Genomic DNA, 24,265 nt, shown 5'->3' on the forward strand with positions numbered 1-24,265 from the left:
GCCTTTTACATCAGTATGACAACAACTAAACTGGATGAGCGCATGAACGGACACAGACGAACTGTCCGCCTAGGATATGTCCAATACCCAGTAGCGGAGCATGCCCTCCAGCATAATTCTAGGGACCTAGGAACCTGCTACACCATATGTGCCATTTGGCTTCTCCCACCCAACACCAGTCCCTCTGAACTGCGGAGATGGGAACTTGCACTCCAACACATCATTTCATCCCGCCATCCCCCTGGACTGAACCTATGTTAAAGAACCTCACTCCCATTTACTCTTCAGTCTTCTCCTCTGTCCCTTTCCTCTTTAGCCATTCACGCGTCTTTTCATCCTACATAGTTGTGTTTATCTTTATACTATATACCTCTTTACTTCTGTATGCATCCTCTTTGGTTTGAAGCTGGCACAGTACTTACAGTAGAATATCTTTGGCTTCCCTCTGACAACCATGCCTCCATCCTTGCTACCCTCCCTGTTTTCCTTTCCCTGTTGCTTCATAACCTGGGTTGTGAGTAACTGAATCTACTTTCCCTTCTTCCCTTTCTTTCCCTTCTCTCCTCCCTGATGAAGGAACATTTGTTCCGAAAGCTAGGAACGTAAATTTTCGGTTCTGTTTTTTGTGTATCTATCGGCTGTACTGAGCTGAGATAAGTACTGGCCAGCCCCTCTATCTCTTTGTTAGTATTTGTTTCACATCTTTATATGAGATTTTCCATGATAATATTATTTGTCAGTTCCAGACAAGGAAGTATGTCAAAAGGTCTTACAATTCGATGATCCCATTTTGGAGGTGGTTTTGATCTTGACTCAGTTTCCCATGTGTTCAGTTGACATTTAGAGTTTTGGGCAAATATGGTAGCAGACATTTCCAAACCAGGAAAATCATACAGCTTAGCTGACAAGACAGAAGTGGCTGTAGTCAGATGTCAAAGTTGCTGCACTCTAGCATAACTTTTCAAACAATGGAAAAGTTTCAGTGCTTAGATTGGCATACATAATCATCCTGCCAGAACTGTTTCAACAAGTATTCCCAGAATGATTGCCCAGGCAGATGAGCACATAGGGGACAAATGAAATAAAGATGGACATATTGCTACTGTATGTAGAACCTGCTCATACCAATGAGTCTGTTGGCAGGAACCAATGGATATTAATGTTATCACATCCATTCCTCAACCTGAAATGGTAGACTGAATAAATTGTTCATTATTCTTGCAATGTGCAATAGAGATCAAACTGCAAATCGATACTGGAGCATGAGCACCCTTGCCGAACTTTCATAATTACATACAACTAGGTGCATTGACACTTGAACCAACAGGTTGCTGCAGTGAGCTACAAACAGTTGATTCTAATCAAAGCTAAATTCACCACTGAGGCAGTTGTCTACAGCTGTCTTTCTTATACTGATGTCATGAGCTGCTCAAGCCCTCCTTCACGCAACAGTATACAGTTTACCTAATGTCTCTACATACAAAGCTACTCACAAAGTTTTTCTGGATTATTCTGATTAATCTGTCGATTTTAGAGAAGCAAAGTTGGTACTCACCATATAGCGGAGATGCACGATAGGCATAACAAAAAGATTCACACAATTATAGCTTTCGGCCATTAAGGCCTTCCCACCCACCCACCCACCCACCCACACACCCACCCACACACACACACACACACACACACACACACACACACACACACAGGCAAACATAACTTGAACACACATCTGCAGTCTCAGATAACTGAAACCACACTGCAAGCAGCAGTACCAGTGCATGATGGGAGTGGCAACTGGGTGGGGGTAAGGAGGAGGCTGGGGCAGGGAGAGGGAGGGATAGTATGGTGTGGATGGTGGACAGTGAAGTGCTGCAGTTTAGACAGAGGGCAGGAGAGAAGGTGGGGAAGGTGGGGAGGAAGTAGTGGAAAGGAGAGAAATAAAAAGGAAGTAAAGGACTGGGTGTGGTGATGAAATGATGGCTGTGTGGTGGTAAGGATCCATATGATACAGGTTGTGAAGCAGTCATTAAGATGAGGGATATCATGTCTGGCAGCGTGTTCATCAACATGGTTGTCCACTTGTCAGTGGCCATTCATGCAGGTAGACAGCTTGTTGGTTGTCATGCCTTCATAGAATGCAGCACAGTGGTTGCAACTTAGCTTGTAAATCATGACTGGTTTCACAGGTAGCCCTGCCTTTGATGGAATAGGTGATGTTAGTGACCAGACGTGAATAGGTGGTGGTAGGAGGATGTATGGCACAGATCTTGCATCTAGGTCTATTACAGGGATATGAGCCCTGAGGTATGGGATTGGGAGCAGGTGTTGTGTAAGGATGGACAAGTATATTGTGTAGTTTTGGTGCATGGTGAAATACCACAGTAGGAGGGGTGGGAAGGATAGTGGGCAGGACATTTCTCATTTCAGGGCACGACAAGAGGTAATTGAAACCCTGGCGGAGACTGTAATTCAGTTGCTCCAGTTCCGGATGGTACTGAGTTACGAGGGGAATGCTCCTCTGTGGCCAGACTGTGGGACTTTGTGGGGTGGTGGGAGACTGGAAAGATAAGGCACGGGAGATTTGTTTTTGTACAAGGATGGGAGGATAATTACGGTCAGTGAAGGCTTCAGTGAGACCCTTGGTATATTTTAAGAGGGACGGCTCATCACTGCAGATGCAATGACCATGGGTGGCTAGGCTGTACAGAAGGGACTTCTTGGTATGGAATGGGTGGCAGCTGTCAAAGTGGAGGTATTACTGGTGGTTAGTAAGTTTGATATGGAAAGAGGTAGTGATGGAGCCATCTCTGAGGTGGAGGTCAGCATCTAGGAAGGCGGCTTGTTGGTTGAGTAGGACCAGGTGAAGGAAATGGGGAAGAAGTTTTTGAGGTTCTGGAGGAATGTGGATAGGGTGTCCTCACCTTCAATCCAGATAGCAAAGATGCATCAATAAATCTGAACCAGTTGAAGGGTTTAGGCTTCTGGGTTTTTAGGAAGGATTCCTCTAGATGGCCTATGAATAGGTTGGCTTAGGATTGTGCCATGTGGGTGCCCATAGCCATAACCTGGATTTTTTTTGTAGGAAGTGCCTTCAAAGGAGAAGTAATTGTGAGTGAGGATATAGTTGATCATTCCGACTAGGAAGAAGGTTGGTGGTTTGGAATCCGTAGGGCATCTGGAAACGTAGTGTTCAATAGCAGTAAGGCCATGGGCATTAGGAATGTTAGCGTACAGAAAGGTGGCATCAACAGTGGTGAGCAGGGCACCGTGTGGTTAAGTGACAGGAACTGTGGAGAGTCGGTCGAGAAAATGGTTAGTATCTTTTATATAGGAGGATAGGTACCGAGTAATAGGTTGAAGGTGTTGGTCTATGAGAGCAGAGATTCTCTCAGTTGGGGTACAGTAACCAGCCACAACAGATAATTCTGGGTGGTTGGGTTTATGGACTTTAGGAAGCTTTCAGAAGGTGGGGGTGCAGGGACTGGTAGGGGTATGTAGAGAAATGGGCTCTGGGCAGAGGTTCTGGGATGGACCTAAGGATTTGAGTAGTGGCTGGAGATCCTGCTGGATTAGTGCAATGGGGTCACTGTGCCAAGATTTGTATGTGGAAGTATCTGACAGCTGATGGAGACTTTCTGCCAGGTAATCCATGCAGTTCAAAACAACAGTAATGAAGCCTTTGTCTGCAGGTAGGATTACAAGGTCAGGATCAGTTTTTAGATGGCAGACTGTGGTTCTCTCCACAGATGTAAGGTTAGTTTGCATGTTGAGGTATCTGGGGAATGATGTTGAGGCAAGGTTTGAGGTTAAAAAGTTCTGAAAGTTAACAAGGGGTGGTTTGGAGGCAATGGGGATGGATCATAGTTGGATAGAGGAGTGAACCGAGTTTGGCACGGTTCAATATTGGTCTTTGGTTGAGTCTGGCTGATCAGGTTGGTGGCAAAAACGTGTTTCCACTGTTGGGACCAGGAGAAGAAGAGAAGGTCTTTAACAAGTCCTGCATGATTGAATTTGGGAGTGGGGCAAAAGGTGAGGCCTTTGGAAAGGACTGATATTTCTGTGGGACTAAGGCTTCTGGAGGAAAGGTTCATGACTGTGTTGCAAGTCTGTTTAGGTTCTGGGTTCTGTGTGGTGGTGGGAGAGAGTTTCGGAGGGTGGGATAAGTGTTGTAGGTCTGTGAGACAGGGTTTGTCAGCTATGAGGGGACGTGGGGGAGGTTTGGAGGTTGATGTAGAGGTGGTGGAGTGTGGTACTCCAAGGAGGGAATAGGAAGTGAGCAGGGTGGAAAGCTTTTTGAGGTGGAGTTGTGCATGTTGCTCATGCTCCTGCCTATCACAACTCAGCATCTCCTCTATATGGTGAGTAGTAACTTTCCTTCTCTAATATTGTTACATTCCATCCTGGCTTTTCCATTGTTTAATCTGTCAATTTGCTTTTCAGAACTGTTCGTTTCACCTGTGAAAGTTTGTATTGTACTTTTTGCTGTGAAGTAAATTGATTGACTGTTGTGCCATACTTTTATTTATGTTGCGTGTCACAACAGTGTAGCAAGTAGATAAAACATGGGGGAGGACCATTAAAATTGGTTTTAATGTATAAAAACGAATACATGACAAAAAGTTCTAAATTGAGCATGCAAGTTGGAAGTTTAGGCTACTATAAATAGAGTCTGGGATGATGGCAAAGTGTGAGTGTGATGATGAGCAAGTTCCCATTTCAGGTAAAGAGGTGGTGAAACAGTCACAACTGTATACTTTGCTTACATACTGCCTGTACTGAATAAAGGAAGCATGTGCTGGGGTGATTCTTCTTAAAGCAAAGTAATTTCATGGAACAAGTAAAATAATTATAAGACTTTCAATTTTTGCAGGTAACAGAAATTTAACAAACAGTAAATAAAGGAAAACAATGTCAGTCCAACCACTTGCACTTGCATGCATTTATATGGCAGGAGTTACGCATGTGGAAAACGAATTATTCTGTGAAATGAAACATTTTTTATTGAGAGTAAAAGTAGTCATGATTACAGTATTAAGCTAGACAGACACATCTGGATATTGCCTTGTGCTAGATAAAAACAGTTGTACAAACATCTAGGTGTATGAAATCTACTTCTACAATAAATTTATTTGAAAACCATCCTCAGAATGCTGCAGAATTTTTTTTAGGTTCTTTCACAGAGTTGTGTTTGTGATACTGTGTAAATGTCACACAAATCTACAGTGTATGTTTATAATTAGTTTCTATAAAATAATCACTTCTATAAAATTCATTCTTATATTTACGTTAAAAGCAAAACTGCCAACATACTTTTTGTTGGTTGGTTTGTTTTAAAAGAGGGGGGAGGGACCAAACTGCTAGATCATCAGTCCCCATTCTTTTTGTCCCTCATCTAATGTACAACATATTTACTGCAAGGATTCCACCCGACGTGTAAGTTTAAAATCATATAATACATAATACAGTGACAAGCAGGGAAAGAAAGTGGGCAATTGAAACATGTCTTGTAAAAGATGCATTATTTCTAATTTTTTAAAATAATTGTGATGAAATAATTAATCTTTAAGAGAGGCATGTTATAAAATATGTGTATAATATAAAAGTGTTGAGAATGAATATTGGTTGTAATTCAGAAGCAGTGTATGCAAGAAATGTTAAAAAAATCTGTAAACTTCATTCAATTTTTTTTAAAACAAAATATTCAGAAGCAGTGCCATTTTCTTCTAATAATTCACTTCATATATTGCTTATGAACCTAGAGGAAGTATGTGTGATTGGGTTCTGTAATTTATGTCAATGAATAATAATTGCCATATTGACAATAAGTTTGTCTTCATTCATTGTAGAATCCTTTTAGTAATGATGTATTAATTTTATTTAAGAGTTTTACGTTGTCTCAAGAATTGTGCACACATTATTTGTAGGTAGAATGACCGATAGCTTTTTGCTCAATTTATTAGGTCTATAACTTTGCTTCCGCCGTTTTGCAATAGACGGTAGTAGCGGCAAGTGGGATTCAGGTAGTTGGTCATAGGTGTAATACAATAAGCTTAGGCATCTGCAAACATAATGCCATAAAAATATTAGTCGATTTGTGATTGCATCATAAGGTTATTCTTGATTAAGTACATCAGCTTACATGCCCATTTCTCGCCATTTGCGGGAAGTTTTAATTTTCTGCTTTAACATGAAGAAATTTCTGGCTGTGGTTCTTAAAATTCTGGGTAAGACCAATGGTGAGGGAACTATTAGTGGAAGAACACACAGAGAATGTTTTCAACACCTTAAGAATTGTGATTTTGATGTCGAAGACTGGCATGGCGGGGGAAGACAGAACGTTTTCGTAGCTATTGAAATGGACGAAGACAGTCACAGGACGTCATTATCAAAAGCAATTGATGCATTCAAGCTCAGCACTGAAACACAACAGCCACAATACAGTGATAGACACGTAAAGGTAATTTTGCAGCAGGTCAGTGCGCAACCCCATGTTGCAAAACCCATCAAAATATACATGGAAACGTTGAAATGAGAAGTCCTATCCCTCCTGCTGTATTCTCCATACGTCGCTCTCTCAAACTACTACCTTTTTCGATCAGTGGCATATAATCTGGCTGACCAGCACTTCCGATCATATGAATAAGTGCAAAATTGAATTGATTCATGAATCCCCACAAAAGACGCCCTGTTCTTCTGCCACAGGATTCGTTTGCTATCCTAAAGGTGATAGAATGTAGTGACCAGCGATGGGCGATACTATGAATCATAATTTTTGGTAAGTTTTTCACAATAAAGCTCCGAACTTTGAGAAAAATGGCAGAAGCAAAGTTGTAGACCTAGTAACTTTTTTCCTCACTTTATTTTCTACCAGGGAGAAGGATATTTTACACTGCCATTACATAAGAAGAATGGTAGACATGTTCAAATAACTTACGGGTTTGCTGCCGGGTGACGTCATCGACGACATCACCCGGCAACAAACCCATAAGTTATTTGAACATTCGATTCGCTGGGAAAAGTTAAGGTCTCACAATGGTAGACATTTCTGAGTATTGTCTTGTCGCATATAGATCTGTCTGCACGAAGAGAGGATCTCATAAGTTAGTAACTGACCCAAGTTGTTAGGACAGAGATTTGATGCTAAATGTATGTTTAAAAGTGAAATGTGAAATTGTATTTTTCATGGATGTTTATTTATTTATTTATTGTATTTTTTTGCATGGAGACACCAACTGGTGTCTTTTGCAAACGTCATAGCATTTTTTTACAAGTTTAGTACAGCCATGTATACCTATGTGATTACGTATACATGATACAAATGTACCATTGTACCTAATAAAGCACAATATTGGGTGTTACATCATACCTATAACAAATATTCAGATTTTACACAACTATATATATACAATAATTTATTTTAGTTTAATATTAATATTCACTTAAAGAATATAAACCCTTGTCAATCAAGAAATATTTCGGTTTCACTTATAGAGCTCGGTATCTGTTGTACCATATTTGACCACTAATGCATGGACTATGGTCTGTTGTTTTTAATTTTGTTCTTTGTCTGTAGTAGCAGTCTTTATTTCTTGTATTATAGGCATGCATATCAGAGCACTTTGTTGCTTTGTTTTGATGTGTCACAAAAAATATAAATAATTTGTAAAGATACAGTGAGTAGACTGTGAGGTATTTATGATGAACAAAGATTTCCCTGCATGAATCTCTATACCCTAATCCATGGATAATTCTGATTGCTCTTTTCTGTAGGGTTAATATTCTGTTCATATGTATGTCGGCAGCACAACCCCATATCTGTATCCCGTAATTAATCCGTGCAAAAATGGTTCCATAATAAATATTTTTAATGTCTGATGTGGGACTACTTTTGATAACTGGCTGATTAGATGTAATGAACTGCTGATTTTATTGCATAAAAATTTGATATGGTTTGCCCATCTTAGATTTTCATCTAGGTGAATACCTAGAAATCTGTAGCCTTCTGTGTCCACTACTTCAATTCCACCTATGTTACTGATAGAGGTTTGATGTGAGTTTGTAGGTTTAAATGGCAATAACTGAGATTTACTGATATTAACTTTCAAACCTTGATCTTGGAAATAAGTAGTTATTTGACGTAGTCCCTCAGTTGCTACCAACGTTGCCTCATCATTTTCTTTACCAAGAAATAACAGTGAGGTATCGTCTGCATAGATTACCAATTGGGAGTTGAAAGGTTGCTCTATATCTTTTTGTATGTGTATGGTTTATGTGTATGGTTTATGTGTATGGTTTCAGCTAATCAAGTTGACATCTGACTTCAGTTGGTTATTGGTACAATATTTAATACATTATTAGTGTAACACACACAACAGTGGTGTAATATTCTGCAATATTTATTATTTGTTACACAAATCGATTTTCAGCCTATCCACCATCACCATGATGGCATAACAGCCAAAAACTGGTTCATGATGGCATAACAGCCAAAAAACATTTCGTGTAGCAAATAATAAATATTGTAGAATATTACACCAGTGTTGTGTGTGTTTCATTCATCACAAACATTCTGCAAATGTTCTCATACTTCCACATAACTAATACTAGACAAATGGATGGGGTACACAAATTCTGTCATATGGGGGACTAACATTGGTAATCCAAATGAACATGTCAACCCCATGAAGGCAAGAGATATATATCAAGATAAAAAGCAGAAAGAATAAATAGAGCAAATTAAGAATTTAGAAAAACTGGAAATACTCCTTAGTTTGTGGCCTTTTGACAATATCAATTAAACAGCAGCATGTCAAAGCACAATGAGCCACTGAATTGTAACAAGATTCACCTTAAATTCATTTTGCATATGCTTCACTCTAGGAGCTAGATTATGCTGATGGAGTAAACTTGAGCCCTAGAAATTGAACTTTTGACATAGATTCTGAAGTCATCAGACACTTTTAAAGGAGCAAAAATGACTTTCCCATAATGTTTCTATGAGTGATATTGAAGGAAAATGATTTTTTTCATAACACAATGTTTGGCAGCCTTTGCATAAAATATGATAGATGAACCAGCTCTCAGCAGTGGTATACCTTGTCCTTTCCCAGTTGCCTGGGACAAAGACATGGAGTCCACATGTATGCTGCAGATCACATTCCCACAAAGCAATCTGCTTTTCTACAGTTAGTCTGCTTCATTTTTGGTATTTGCGTCCTGTATTTGTTTCTGAAAGCTCCTAGTACTCTGTTAATGTGAAAATTTTTAGAAATAGTTGTAAGCTCATGGACCAACAAATCATGTTTGGAAAGTTCATTCTTTTTTTTCCAAATTAATTGCATGAAACATTGTGGGAATTGATTTTAGCATTTATGTGTGTTTATAAACATTTCAACATTGTTTGTCATACATCATGATGATCAAATTGTGTGCAACCTGCACTTTCGATAATGAATGCTGAGTACGGAGTGACTGACATAGAACCTTGTTTACTGAATGCTAATAAAGGACTGACTTTAAGCAATTGATCATATGTAATACAAACTGAAACAGAACTTGATCTGATGAATACTGGACACCAGTAGACTTTAAAATAATACTGACTGACTTGAAGCAATACCTAATGTTTGTGCTGATGACTTGACACAGTTATCGAATAGGAAAATAAGGTGACAATACTTTTCTCACTCTATGTATCACTTATAAAACACGTAATTGTGACTAATTTACCAGGAACAAAGTAAAGGTGATCTTGATACAAAAAGATCTCCATCATCGTCCACACACAGTTGAATAAATGTGTGGAATCACTAGCATGCTTGGATAGAGACCAATACTGAAATCAAATTTCTTGGTATTATTATTCAAAACCATTTGAAATCACATTCATAAATTCAGAATTATCAAAACTTGGTTGCCCCAGAAAGCTTTGTATGACTTTACAAATGTTGTAACTGTCAGCACTGCGCACGTCTCTCACATACAGTCTGTACTTAGTTATCTGTCTTATTATTGGGAAATTTTCCTCAGGGCAAGGTAATTTCCAAGGGAGAAAAAAATTATTTCTACAACCATCATGCAAAACAATTTACAAAGTAAAAATAAAACCACAACATTAAATACAAGAAGTAGTTATACATACCAAAAATTAAATAACTTGAAAAGAAAATTTATTATTCAAAATAAAAGTCTGTGTGGTTAAAGTACAAGGGTAAATGGTGACACTTCAATACAAATATGTACAAAAAAATATTCTGCGCATAAGTTCATAGTGTTTTTGTTTTGCACATTATTAATTCAGTTGTTATGAGTTTATTTACCAGCCATTATTTTTTTCTTTCTTGTTCACTGTTGCTGTTTGAGTTTACATATTGTCAATTTGTCATTTTGAGATAGTGAGTGGAGCTATACACACTAGAAAATGAAATGCCAAATGGAGAAATCAGAACATTTCCAACATATGCTTCTGTTCAAGATCAGTAAAATGGTGATAGCAAATGAACCAGAAACATTTGCACCATGTATGTGGATAATGCCATTGGACAGACCATGGTAAGAAAATAGTTTTCTCATTTTAAGAAGGATCATTGATACATTAGATTGAATACAGTCCAGAGACAGGTAGTGCTATTTTCATTCATTTCTACAAGAAGTGTCTAGTAACCACAGTATAGTCAACTATCAGCCACTTTTAGTGAATTAGCAGTCTAGTTAAAAGTTAATTAACTCTCTACAGTAAATTGATTTCTTAGGATGGATAGGATGTGTGACTGCTGTGTACAGATGCAAGAGGAGCTGGCCACTGTTCACGAACAGCTGAACATGTTGATGGCCGTGGTCAGCCGTCTTCAAGCTGCTGCCTCGGAGTGTAGCGGCAGTGGTGAGTCTGGTGCGTCACATGGTACACCCCAGGTGTTACATGGTGTCCCTGCTGTTGAGACATCTTCGCGGGTACCGGCCGTGGTTGGGCCACCCTCTCCCCAAGGGGAGTGGCGGGTTCAGCGGCATTCGCGGCGCATGAGGTGGAGGGTCAATGTGGAGGCTGGCCATGTGGCATCACCCGCTCTGCCTGTGAGTGGACATGTGGCCACTCCTTCAGCAAGATCCGAGCAGGCACACGGGGAGAGGGGTTTATTAGTTATTGGGAGCTTCAACGTTAGGCGAGTGATGGAGCCCCTTAGGGAAATAGCGGAAAGGTCGGGGAAGAAGGCCAGTGTTCACTCTGTCTGCTTGCCAGGGGATCTCATCCGAGATGTGGAGGAGGCCCTTCTGGCGGCGATAGAGAGCACTAGGTGCACCCGACTGCAAATTGTTGCTCATGTCAGCACCAATCACTCTTGCCGGCATGCACTACATGCAATAAGTAGCTACAAGGGTAGCGGAGTACGTGTGGAGTGCACATGTGGGTTTTTTAGGTTATAGAATTCCCTCCCTAGGCCCGAGAAGATGCCTCCTGAGATGCGGCAAGGTAGGAGTAGGCAAAATGCAACAGGGAATAACAATATTAATCTGCTAATAGTAAACTGCAGGAGCATCTATAGAAAGGTCCCAGAACTGCTCTCATTAATAAATGGTCACAATGCCCACATAGTACTAGGGACCGAAAGATGGCTGAAACCAGATGTAAACAGTACTGAAATCCTAAACTCAGATTGGAATGTATACTGCAGAGATGGCTGGACAGTGAAGGGGGAGGCGTGTTTATAGTGATAAAAAGTGCAATATTATCGATGGAAACTGATGGAGATCTGAAATGTGAAATAATTTGGGTGAAGGTCACGGTTAAAGCAGGCTCAGACATGGTAATTGGATGTCTCTATAGGCCTCCTGGCTCAGCAGCTGTTGTGGCTGAGCACCTGAAGGATAATTTGGAAAATATTTCGAGTAGATTTCCCCACCATGTTATAGTTCTGGCTGGAGTTTTTAATTTGGCGGATATAGACTGGGAGACTTAAACGTTCATAGTGGGTGGCAGGGACAAAGAATCCAGTGAAATTTTTTTAAGTGCTTTATCTGAAAACTACCTTGAGCAGTTAAACAGAGAACTGACTCGTGGCAATAACATATTAGACCTTCTGGTGACAAACAGACCCGAACTATTTGAAACAGTTAACGCAGAACAGGGAATCAGCGATCATAAAGCGGTTACTGGATCGATGATTTCAGGCCTAAATAGAAATATTAAGAAAGGTAGGAAGATTTTTCTGTTTAGCAAAAGTGAAAAAAAGCAGATTTTAGAGTACCTGATGGCTCAACACAAAAGTTTTGTCTCAAGTACAGATAGTGTTGAGGATCAGTGAACAAAGTTCAAAACCATCTACAATATGTGTTAGATGAGTATGTGCCAAGCAAGATCGTAAGAGCTGGAAAAGAGCCACCGTGGTACAACAACCGAGTTAGAAAATTGCTGTGGAAGCAAAGGGAACTTCACAGCAAACATAAACATAGCCAAAGCCTTGCAGACAAACAAAAATTACACGAAGTGAAATGTAGTGTGAGGAGGGCTATGCGAGAGGCGTTCAATGAATTCGAAAGCAAAGTTCTATGTACTGACTTGGCAGAAAATCGTAAGAAATTTTGGTCTTATATGAAAGCGGTAGGTGGATCAAAACAAAATGTCCGGACACTCTGTGACCAAAATGATACTGAAACAGAGGATGACACACTAAAGGCTGAAATACTAAATGTCTTTTCCAAAGCAGTTTCACAGAGGAAGACTGCAGCGCGCTTCATTACAGGATCATGTAGTAATCGCAAATGCGTTAAGGATGATAGATAAACTCCAGTGGATGTTTTGTTGAAGTTTTGAGAACATACCTTCACCGAAGAGCCAAGCAGTATATTGCTTCCTCCTACGTATATCTAGTGAAGAGACCATGAGGATAAAATCAGAGAGATTAGAGCCCACACAGAGGCGAACGATAAGAGACTGGAATATATGGGAGAACCAATAGAGGTACTGAAGGTACCCTCCGCCACACACCGTCAGGTGGCTTGCGTAGTATGGATGTAGATGTAGATGTAGACTCTGCGCATTCAGAAAGACCTTTAGGGTTTGCTGAAGATCATTTAAATGCATTAATCCACAATGATCCACATCAGTGTACTCAAGAAATGGCAAATGTCAATAATTGATCATTCCATCATTGTGCAACACTTGCATGTGGTGGGAAAGTTTCAAAATCTCCTGTATAGGTACCACATGCTCTAATCCAAAGTCATAAAAACCAGCAGCTAGCGGTATGTGCATCTCTGCCTCTTCATCACAATTGGCTCATGAACAACACTGACTATTCCTATCATGTATCATTTCTGTGATGAGAAATGTGTCTTCATGCTAACGTAAGGAAAAGAAAGGAAGGGAAAGGTGGAGCCCCAATGAAGCAAGAACTCCCTGTACAAAGACCTGTGCACGTCTACAAAAGATAAAGTGGAACAGAAATGGTGTGGTGTACTATGAATTGCTTCTCTGAGGTGTAACCTTTATTATTATTGTCTTTGTCAAAAACTTTAATGTCTTGCAGATATAGTCCGAGAACGACAACCATGAAGACTGAGTGAAGTGATGTTACTCCACTACGATGCCTGCTTGGATTCTGCTAGACTGGCAGCAAATGCTATACAAGAGTTGGGTTGGTAAGTCATTTTTCAGCCATCTTATTCACCCACTCTTGCGCCCTCACCCTTCTTGCTCTCTATCAAACTACCTTCAAGCAATTTCCTTTCCAGATGCAAATGTGCTCCAAACACGATTTGACATGTTCTTCGCCTCAATACCATATGATTTCTGAAGTTGTGGAAGCAAAAATGTACCCTAGCATTGGCAGATTGTTGTAAATAGTGTAGGAGGATATATTATTGATGACAAGTCTCTGTTACAAGCATCTGTTGTGTTTAGTAAACTTATGGAAAAATGCTATGAACTTATACACTGTCGTAATGTTATCACTTGGGATACAACTATTCAATAGATTATCTATCTATGTAAAACCTACTACTCAAACAAATTTACTTTACAAAAATCATCATACATGAGTTACTGCCTGAACTGCCTTGGCAATCTAGAGATCCGATGACAATTGAATTAGTAAATGTGATTTTTTTTTTTTAATTTTTCATTGGAGCCAGGTAAATCCCAATAACAAAAAGAAAGTCAGCTCAGTATGTGGCCTCTAAAGAGATAAGTTAAACGTCTGTGTATCATTCAAATATGGCACTGCATGTTAGCAGCTGCATGTAAAGGGATAACATGTGGCCTAGGAGTTATCCTATTGACATAGGTAATGTACTCATCACCAGACTCTTTTGTAGGAGGGAAAAGTACTTTCCCATCACATTTATAAGAGTCATATCTGATGGAAAAGATCTTTTGGAATCCACAACGTTCAATGCCCTTTGCAGAGAACACACTGGAGCAGTCAACTCTCACCAGTGGTATACCTTGATCCTTCGCCAGTTGCCTGGAACAAAAATAGGTAAACAGCAAATAAGCTGCAGGTCACATTTTTACAGAGAGTATGTTTTGTGATTAACATTATAAAAAAAGTCAGTGCCCTGCAAGTGAAATGAGCATTGGGGTAGGATCTGCAGACATCAGTGATCTGTATGTTTGTCTCACAATGGAAATAAATTATTTATATACTACAATAATGACATATCATGGTTTGAGGAGCAGCAACTACTGTAGCCAACGAATTTATTTATCCAGCAAATAACATTTTAGCTAAAGTGCGCAGGCAGACAGCATATTTCTCTATCTCAGACTGTTAACACTAACTGCTGTCTTCAAACTTTCACTTGAATGTTCAACTAAAGTTCTTTAACAACTATTTAACTGATTTACAGCCAATTTTCAGGCAAGTCCATGTGATAATACAATCTGGCTCAAAAATTCTCAGTGGAAATGGTTAACTTTTGCAAACGCTATGTAAAATTTGTTCATGTGATTCAAGAGGAAACAGAGTTAAGAACATCTAGGAAATCTGCAAAGCTAATAGACTCTTAGTGTAAAGAGGTTCAACATACAGACAAACACTCATGCAATGCATATGTCTATGCAGTATATGCAAGTTGAAATAGCACTGAAATTTGAATTAAACACCTAAAAATATTCACCTCTGAATTCTAGTGATGCTTCTTTAAGAAACATATTAGGAGAAATGACCTGAAAATAGAGCTTCTGTCAGAACTGCATTCATCATGATGCAAATACTTGTTGAAAAGCTGAAGTATTATGTAAAATACAAGGATAATATGCTTTGCTATGACAACATGAGTGCATCATTTGTTTAAAGCAAAGCTGTTATACAGGACAATGATTTGTGATATGATGAGTGCAGGACATTGGTGTTCATAGCTACAAGGTTCCTAGTGCTAACAAAGAAAATCTCAACATAACAGGAAGACAAACACAGATTATTTTTTTAGAGGTCATCTAATGTACATGAATTTAAGTGCAGAATAGGCAGCTGTGTGTAGGCATCTCCAAACAATGTCAGGCATTACATTTTTTTTTTTTTTTTTTGGTCATCAGTCTACTGACTGGTTTGATGCGGCCCGCCACGAATTCCTTTCCTGTGCTAACCTCTTCATCTCAGAGTAGCACTTGCAACCTATGTCCTCAATTATTTGCTTGACGTATTCCAATCTCTGTCTTCCTCTACAGTTTTTGCCCTCTACAGCTCCCTCTAGTACCATGGAAGTCATTCCCTCATGTCTTAGCAGATGTCTTATCATCCTGTCCCTTCTCCTTATCAGTGTTTTCCACATATTCCTTTCCTCTCCGATTCTGTGTAGAACCTCCTCATTCCTTACCTTATCAGTCCACCTAATTTTCAACATTTGTCTATAGCACCACATCTCAAATGCTTCGATTCTCTTCTGTTCCGGTTTTCCCACAGTCCATGTTTCACTACCATACAATGCTGTACTCCAGACATACATCCTCGGAAAATTCTTCCTCAAATTAAGGACGGTATTTGATATTAGTAGACTTCTCTTGGCCAGAAATGTCTTTTTTGCCATAGCAAGTCTGCTTTTGATGTCCTCCTTGCTCTGTCCATTGTTGGTTATTTTACTGCCTAGGTAGCAGAATTCCTTAACTTCATTGACTTCGTGACCATCAATCCTGATGTTAAGTTTCTCGCTGTTCTCATTTCTACTACTTCTCATTACCTTCGTTTTTCTCCGATTTCCTCTCAAACCATACTGTGTACTCATTAGACTGTTCATTCCGTTCAGCAGATCATTTAATTCTTCTTCACTTTCACTCAAGATAGCAATGTCATCAGCAAATCGTATCATTGATATCCTTTTGCCTTGTATTTTAATTCCACTCCTGAACTTTTCTTTTATTTCCATCATTGCTTCCTCGATGTACAGATTGAAGAGTAGGGGTGAAAGGCTACAGACTTGTCTTACACCCTTCTTAATACGAGCACTTCATTCTTGATCATCCACTCTTATTATTCCCTCTTGGTTGTTGTACATATTGTATATGACCCGTCTCTCCCTATAGCTTACCCCTAGTTTTTTTCAGAATCTCGAACAGCTTACACCATTTTATATTGTCGAACGCTTTTTCCAGGTCGACAAATCCTATGAAAGTGAAAGTGTCCTGATTTTTCTTTAGCCTTGCTTCCATTATTAGCCGTAATGTCAGAGTTGCCTCTCTCATCCCTTTACTTTTCCTAAAGCCAAACTGATCGTCACCTAGCGCATTCTCAATTTTCTTTTCCATTCTTCTGTATATTATTCTTGTAAGCAGCTTCAATGCATGAGCTGTTAAGCTGATTGTGCGATAATTCTCGCACTTGTCAGCTCTTGCCATCTTCAAAATTGTGTGGATGATGCTTTTCCGAAAGTCAGATGGTATGTCGCCAGACTCATATATTCTACACACCAACGTGAATAGTCGTTTTGTTGCCACTTCCCCCAATGATTTTAGAAATTCTGATGGAATATTATCTATCCCTTCTGCCTTATTTGACCGTAAGTCCTCCAAAGCTCTTTTAAATGCCGATTCTAATACTGGATCCCCTATCTCTTCTAAATCGGCTCCTGTTTCTTCTTCTATCATGTCAGACAAATTTTCACACTCATAGAGGCTTTCAATGTATTCTTACCACCTATCTGCTCTCTCCTCTGCATTTAACAGTGGAATTCCCGTTGCACTCTTAATGTTACCACCGTTGCTTTTAATGTCACCAAAGGTTGTTTTGACTTTCCTGTATGCTGAGTCTGTCCTTCCGACAATCATATCTTTTTCGATGTCTTCACATTTTTCCTGCAGCCATTTCTTCTTAGCTTCCCTGCACTTCCTATTTATTTCAATCCTCAGCGACTTGTATTTCTGTATTCCTGATTTTCCCAGATCATGTTTGTACTTCCTCCTTCCATCAATCAACTGAAGTATTTCTTCTGTTACCCATGGTTTCTTCGCAGCTACCTTCTTTGTACCTATGTTTTCCTTCCCAACTTCTGTGATGGCCCTTTTCAGAGATGTCCATTCCTCTTCAACTGTACTGCCTACTGCGCTGTTCCTTATTGCTGTATCTATAGCGTTAGAGAACTTCAAAAGTATCTCGTCATTCCTTAGTACTTCCGTATCCCACTTCTTTGTGTATTGATTCTTCCTGACTAATGTCTTGAACTTCAGCCTACTCTTATCACTACTATATTGTGATCTGAGTCTATATCTGCTCCTGGGTATGCCTTACAATCCAGTATCTGATTTCGGAATCTCTGTCTGACCATGATGTAATCTAATTGAAATCTTCCCGTATCTCCCGGCCTTTTCCAAGTATACCTCCTCCTGTTGTGATTCTTGAACAGGGTATTTGCTATTACTAGCTGAAACTTGTTACAGAACTCTATTAGTCTTTCTCCTCTTTCATTCCTTGTCCCAAGCCCATATTCTCCTGTAACCTTTTCTTCTACTTCTTCCCCTACAACTGCATTCCAGTCACCCATGACTATTAGATTTTCATCCCCCTTTACATACTGCATTACCCTTTCAATATCCTCATACACTTTCTCTATCTGTTCATCTTCAGCTTGCGATGTTGGCATGTATACCTGAACTATCGTTGTCGGTGTTGGTCTGCTGTCGATTCTGATTAGAACAACCCGGTCACTGAACTGTTCACAGTAACACAGCTCTGCCCTACCTCCTCTGTTGATATTACCCGATACTCATCTGACCAGAAATCCTTGTCTTCCTTCCACTTCACTTCACTGACCCCTACTATATCTAGATTGAGCCTTTGCATTTCCCTTTCAGATTTTCTAGTTTCCCTACCACGTTCAAGCTTCTGACATTCCACGCCCCAACTCGTAGAACGTTAACCTTTCGTAGATTATTCAATCTTTTTCTCATGGTAACCTCCCCCTTGGCAGACCCCTCCCGGAGATCCGAATGGGGGACTATTCCGGAATCTTTTGCCAATGGAGAGATCATCATGACACTTCTTCAATTACAGGCCACATGTCCTGTGGATACACGTTACGTGTCTTTAATGTAGTGGTTTCCATTGCCTTCTGCATCCTCATGTCGTTGATCATTGCTGATTCTTCCGCCTTTAGGGGTCATTTCCCACCCCTAGGACAAGAGAGTGCCCTGAACCTCTATCCGCTCCTCCGCCCTCTTTGACAAGGTCGTTGGCAGAATGAGGCTGACTTCTTATGCCGGAAGTCTTCGGCCGCCAATGCTGATTATTTATCAAAATTTAGGGAGTGGCGGGGATCGAACCCAGGACCGAAGGCGTTTTGATTATGAATCCAAGACGCTACCCCTAGACCACGGGTACAGGCATTACATAAAGGCTCAAAATATACCACATTTTTACTATATTCACAAAATTACTAAAGCAATTTGCTCTTGTGTTGTTGAGAGAGAGGGGGCTGAACAGCATGAATGCTCATGGACATGTAAAGTACAAGTAGATATTGCTAGCCACATAGACATTCAATTCTGAACTGATCGCAAAGAAAAACTAAGTTCCATTTCAATTGGAAAAAGGAACAAGTACAAGAATTTACCTAACCAAACCATGTCTTTGGATAACAAACACGCCTTATGGGAATGTAGTAGAACACTTGTGTAAAGTGTTGATTAAGCCAAGAGCACGTAGTGATCTCACCCGACGAATATGAAATGCATGATGAAAATAGCAACAAGTTTCTATGTCCAAACAGTGCAAGATTCACCTCAGAGTGCCTCCCAAATAAAATCAGTCTACAAGTCAACTGACAATCCTGAGCTACACACCTGATTGGCTCACACTAATCAGACTGCCTGGTGCATGCACAATACATCATACGTGTATCATGCAGAGATGCAAGACGCTCCTAGTGAAGAGTAATACTTCTATATTTGAATGCCTCTTTGGAAAAACAACACAATGATAAGACACATACTTATGAAATGATTCTATCAAAATAGCAGATGTGTTTAGGTGTTAGACTAATTTAACAATGAACTATTACTAAATAAATTGAAGACAACTAATATGAAGGAGCCAGAATGAGATTTTCACTCTGCAGCGGAGTGTGCGCTGATATGAAACTTCCTGGCAGATTAAAACTGTGTGCCCGACCGAGACTCGAACTCGGGACCTTTGCCTTTCGCGGGCAAGTGCTCTACCAATTGAGCTACCGAAGCACGACTCACGCCCGGTACTCACAGCTTTACTTCTGTGAGTACCTCGTCTCCTACCTTCCAAACTTTACAGAAGCTCTCCTGCAGAGTGAAAATCTCATTCTGGAAACATCCCCCAGGCTGTGGCTAAGCCATGTCTCCACAGTATCCTTTCTTTCAGGAGTGTTAGTTCTGCAAGATTCGCAGGAGAGCTTCTGTAAAGTTTGGAAGGTAGGAGACGAGGTACTGGCAGAAGTAAAGCTGTGAGTACCGGGCGTGAGTCGTGCTTCGGTAGCTCAGTTGGTAGAGCACTTGCCCGCGAAAGGCAAAGGTCCCGAGTTCAAGTCTCGGTCGGGCACACAGTTTTAATCTGCCAGGAAGTTTCATATCAGTGCACACTCCGCTGCAGAGTGAAAATCTCATTCTGGAAACATCCCCCAGGCTGTGGCTAAGCCATGTCTACACAATATCCTTTCTTTCAGGAGTGCTAGTTCTGCAAGGTTCGCAGAAGAGCTTCTGTAGAGTTTGGAAGGTAGGAGACGAGGTATTCGCAGAAGTAAAGCTGTGAGTACCGGGCGTGAGTCGTGCTTCGGTAGCTCAGTTGGTAGAGCACTTGCCCGCGAAAGGCAAAGGTCCCAAGTTCGAGTCTCAGTCGGGCACACAGTTTTAATCTGCCAGGAAGTTTCATATCAGCGCACACTCCGCTGCAGAGTGAAAATCTCATTCTGGAAACATCCCCCAGGCTGTGGCTAAGCCATGTCTCCACAATATCCTTTCTTTCAGGAGTGCTAGTTCTGCAAGTTTCGCAGGAAAGCTTCTGTAAAGTTTGGAAGGTAGGAGACGAGATACTGGCAGAAGTAAAGCTGTGAGTACCGGGCGTGAGTCATGCTTCGGTAGCTCAGTTGGTAGAGCACTTGCCCGCGAAAGGCAAAAGTCCGAAGTTCGAGTCTCGGTCGGGCACACAGTTTTAATCTGCCAGGAAGTTTAATATGAAGGAGGTTTATGTGCAGTTTTGATTTTAATTTTGAATTAACCACAACACTGCATAGGCTGTATATGTTACTTTGACAGCAAGATCACAAATTGCCAGTCTACCAATTGCATAATAATAAAGTGTCTATTCCTCAGCATTTACTTCTCAGTCTTATTGTCTTCCTGGTGTAGAGAACATTTAGCAACCTGTCTAAAACTTGTTTTATTTTCACAAGATTTTAGTGCAGTTTTGACAACCATTGGTGTCTTATATTTACCTAGTGTAAGATAATGGGGTGTGTGAGGTTTCGAGGCTAGAAGAGAGCAATAATCAGTGATATCACTGTTAATACTGAGAAACTGTATGAACCTATAAAATTATCCCATTTATGTGGTTCAACAGACAATGCTCAAACACTCCTGAAGCAGATGCTGCATGTGCCCATAGAATGACAAGACTGTCTTAGCTCAGTTTGTACTATCACTCTTAAGAATGTGTCTGGAACATTTTTAAGCAAGATTGAATCCTGTGCACATACTTGTTAATTTCTTACCACAACAGAATATTGTCACAAAAGAAGCTGAGAAACACAGTGGTGTAGTGGTTATGATGCTAAACTGTTGCACGGAGAGTCGTGCATTCAAAACTCACCTGTACTGTACAATTTTAATTTCTCTATTCAGTTTGAGTACATTCCAGAAGTATACGCAAATGTCAAGCATCATTATACTAGAATGTTCTGTACCTATAAATATGCTGTATGTGGTCTGGCTGGAGGCAGATCGCTCTTTGCTCTTGTATATGGAAATGCTGAATAAATCTTCATTATGTGAAGTTAATGTTCATCATTCATCTAATTACACCATCTTCTATGTGACAATGTGACACATGCTATTATGTCATCAGTGAACAAAGTTATGTGTGTATCACTGATTGGGATCCTGATATCATTAAAGAAATAAGAGAGGTCCTAGAACACTGCCTGCCCTGAGGTGCTACGATTGATACAGTCTGCATGTCCGATTTGTACACAATGCTTTTGTTTTTATTGTTTGCTGAGGTAATTTCTACTCCCTGTTTTCTATTGTGGAGATGTGACTGACACCATTTCAATGCAACTCCTCATATACCTATAGCTTCTAGTTTGTCTAGCAAGCTATCACAATCAACAGTACCAAATGCCTTCGATAAGTGCAAGTTTATTCCTACTGTACTGTTATTTCTGTCAAGTCCTATTACAATGTTTTTGATGAATTGGGTAATTGCTGTTTCTGTACTCATGCCTTTGCGAAAACCATGTTGGTTTACAGACAAGAGATTGAATTTTTTGAGGTAATTTGTAATTATATTTTTCATGACAGTCTCTACTATTTTTGAAAATACAAATAATAAAGCTACTGGTCTATAGTTTCGTACTTCATATATACCGGGTGATCAAAAAGTCAGTATAAATTTGAAAACTTAATAAAACATGGAATAGTGTAGTTAGAGAGGTAAAAATTGACACACATACTTGGAATGACATGGGGTTTTATTAGAACCACCCCATATTGCTAGACGCATGAAAGATCTCTTGTGTGCATTGTTCAGTGATGATCATGTGCCCAGCCGCCAGTTTCATCATGCTTGGCCTCCCAGGTCTCCAGACCTCAGTCCGTGTGATTATTGGCTTTGGGGTTACCTGAAGTCACAAGTGTATCGTGATCGACCGACATATCTAGGAATGCTGAAAGACAACATCCAATGCCAATGCCTCACCGTAACTCCGGCCATGCTTTACAGTGCTGTTCACAACATTATTCCTCGACTACAGCTATTGTTGAGTAATGATGGTGGACATATTGAGCATTTCCTGTAAAGAACATCATCTTTGCTTTTGTCTTACTTTGTTATACTAATTATTGCTATTCTGATCAGATGAAGCGCCATCTGTGGTACATTTTTTGAACTTTTGTATTTTTTTTTTTTTTTTTTTGGTTCTAATAAAACCTCATGTCATTCCAAGCATGTGTGTCAATTTGTACCTCTCTATCTACATTATTCCATGATTTATTCAGTTTTCAAATTTATACTGACTTTTTGATCACCCAGTATTACCCTTTTTATACAGTGGTTTTATTTTTGAAATTCTTAATCTCTGTGGGAATGCCCCTACTGTTAATGATATGCTTATGATGTGGTGAGTGGTTCTGCTATGACACTATCACATTTAATTATGACTGTACCTGGTACCTCGTCAATTCCAGAGGACATTTTATTGTTCATTGTCTTTACTGTCTTAAGAACTTCTAATTTATTTGTGGGACATTTCAATATTGAATTACCACTTTGCTCTCTTTGAACTGTGCTACTACTATTACTAGCAAAATTTTTACTCAGATTGACTGGAGTGTTTATGAAAAAGTCATTTATGTAATTTGCTAGAGTACCATTACTGAGTAACACACCACAATCATCTTTTAATATGTCATCTTGCTTTTTAACACTTTTGTTTTGTTTCCTTTTTTACTATATTCCATATTGCTTTCGACTTGTTTGCTGTCCCTATGATTACTTCGTCGTTGTGCATTGTCTTGGCTGTTTTAATTACTTTCTTAACATATTCTGCAAATATGGTTGTCTTTTCCCAGTTGATTGAGAAGTTTTATCTTTTGACTGGATACTCTGATAGCAAGTGTTATTCACTGGCTACTGTTTCTTGGCATGACACTAATTGTTGTCAGTTTTTTTGGAAAACACATCTCAAATATGGACATGAAAGTATTATAAAATGCACACGCATCCTAAATACCACAGATCAAAAGAATCATGTGTGTGACGTCTTTTTTGATTTGGTCCTACACCAGCTTTCATTAATAAAATTGCAATTACACAGGGTATCAAACAACATTTGTGACTAGTTTGTAAAGGGCCACTGTCTGCTTCTGTTTCCGCATCCTTCGGAACATTGCATTCATCTGCCAATAGTGCCACAATCCACAAGAGACCACTGTCAGCTTGGGACTACATTGCTTCCCCCTAGTACTGGTGGAGGTAAAAATCCTTGCACTGACAGACAGAGAAGATGAGGCACTGTAGACATTCATCCAGTTACAGTTGTGCAATCAGACATTACATGTCAGTGCCTGCGGCTCGCAAAGTATAGTTCCTTCATCACACTACAGAGCACAGTGCCACCACTTCCATCCAGTAGATAACCATTACAACTTAACAGCTGCTCTTTATGGAGAACTAGATAAAGTAAAACAAATGTCTGCATCATTACTTTCAGTCATAATGACAATATCAGAGACTGCCAAAGACAAGTCATTTAAACATAACTGTATAAGGTAGATAACATCAGGTGTCATGCATCAAACTGTTAATAAAACTTAAGTAAAGTTTCTAACAATTAAAGTTCCTAACAAAACTCCTAATACAGGTTATCTGTTATTTCTTATACTGTTAACACATTTATTTTCTGCTGCCACCCTGTCAAACAAATGTTTAATTGGTAATACTAGTGCGCAAACTGCCATCCATTTTAAATAACTGTAGTAGAAACACATGTTATACTGCTGTGGATGTTTGGGCTGAATTGATAATAACATTCAATTACTACATCCCAATTTTGGATGGACTCAGCAATTCACAACCAAAATACTAGATGTAGAAAT

At 39.7% G+C, this 24,265-nt stretch overlaps 1 protein-coding gene across 1 annotated transcript in view; it reads right to left on the reverse strand.

The window, feature by feature from the left end:
- Window positions 1-10,186: 10,186 nt before the first annotated feature.
- LOC126210468 (arylalkylamine N-acetyltransferase 1-like) overlaps window positions 10,187-24,265 on the reverse strand; it is an 86,147-nt gene continuing 72,068 nt past the window's right edge. Inside the window, exon 5 of the mRNA XM_049939704.1 lies at window positions 10,187-14,459. Within this exon, the coding sequence (XP_049795661.1) occupies window positions 14,204-14,459 (256 nt within the window). The 3' untranslated portion in view covers window positions 10,187-14,203. The remainder of the gene's footprint in view (window positions 14,460-24,265) is intronic.

Source organism: Schistocerca nitens, chromosome 10, assembly GCF_023898315.1.
Source record: "Schistocerca nitens isolate TAMUIC-IGC-003100 chromosome 10, iqSchNite1.1, whole genome shotgun sequence".
Classification (NCBI taxonomy): Eukaryota; Metazoa; Arthropoda; class Insecta; order Orthoptera; family Acrididae; genus Schistocerca; species Schistocerca nitens.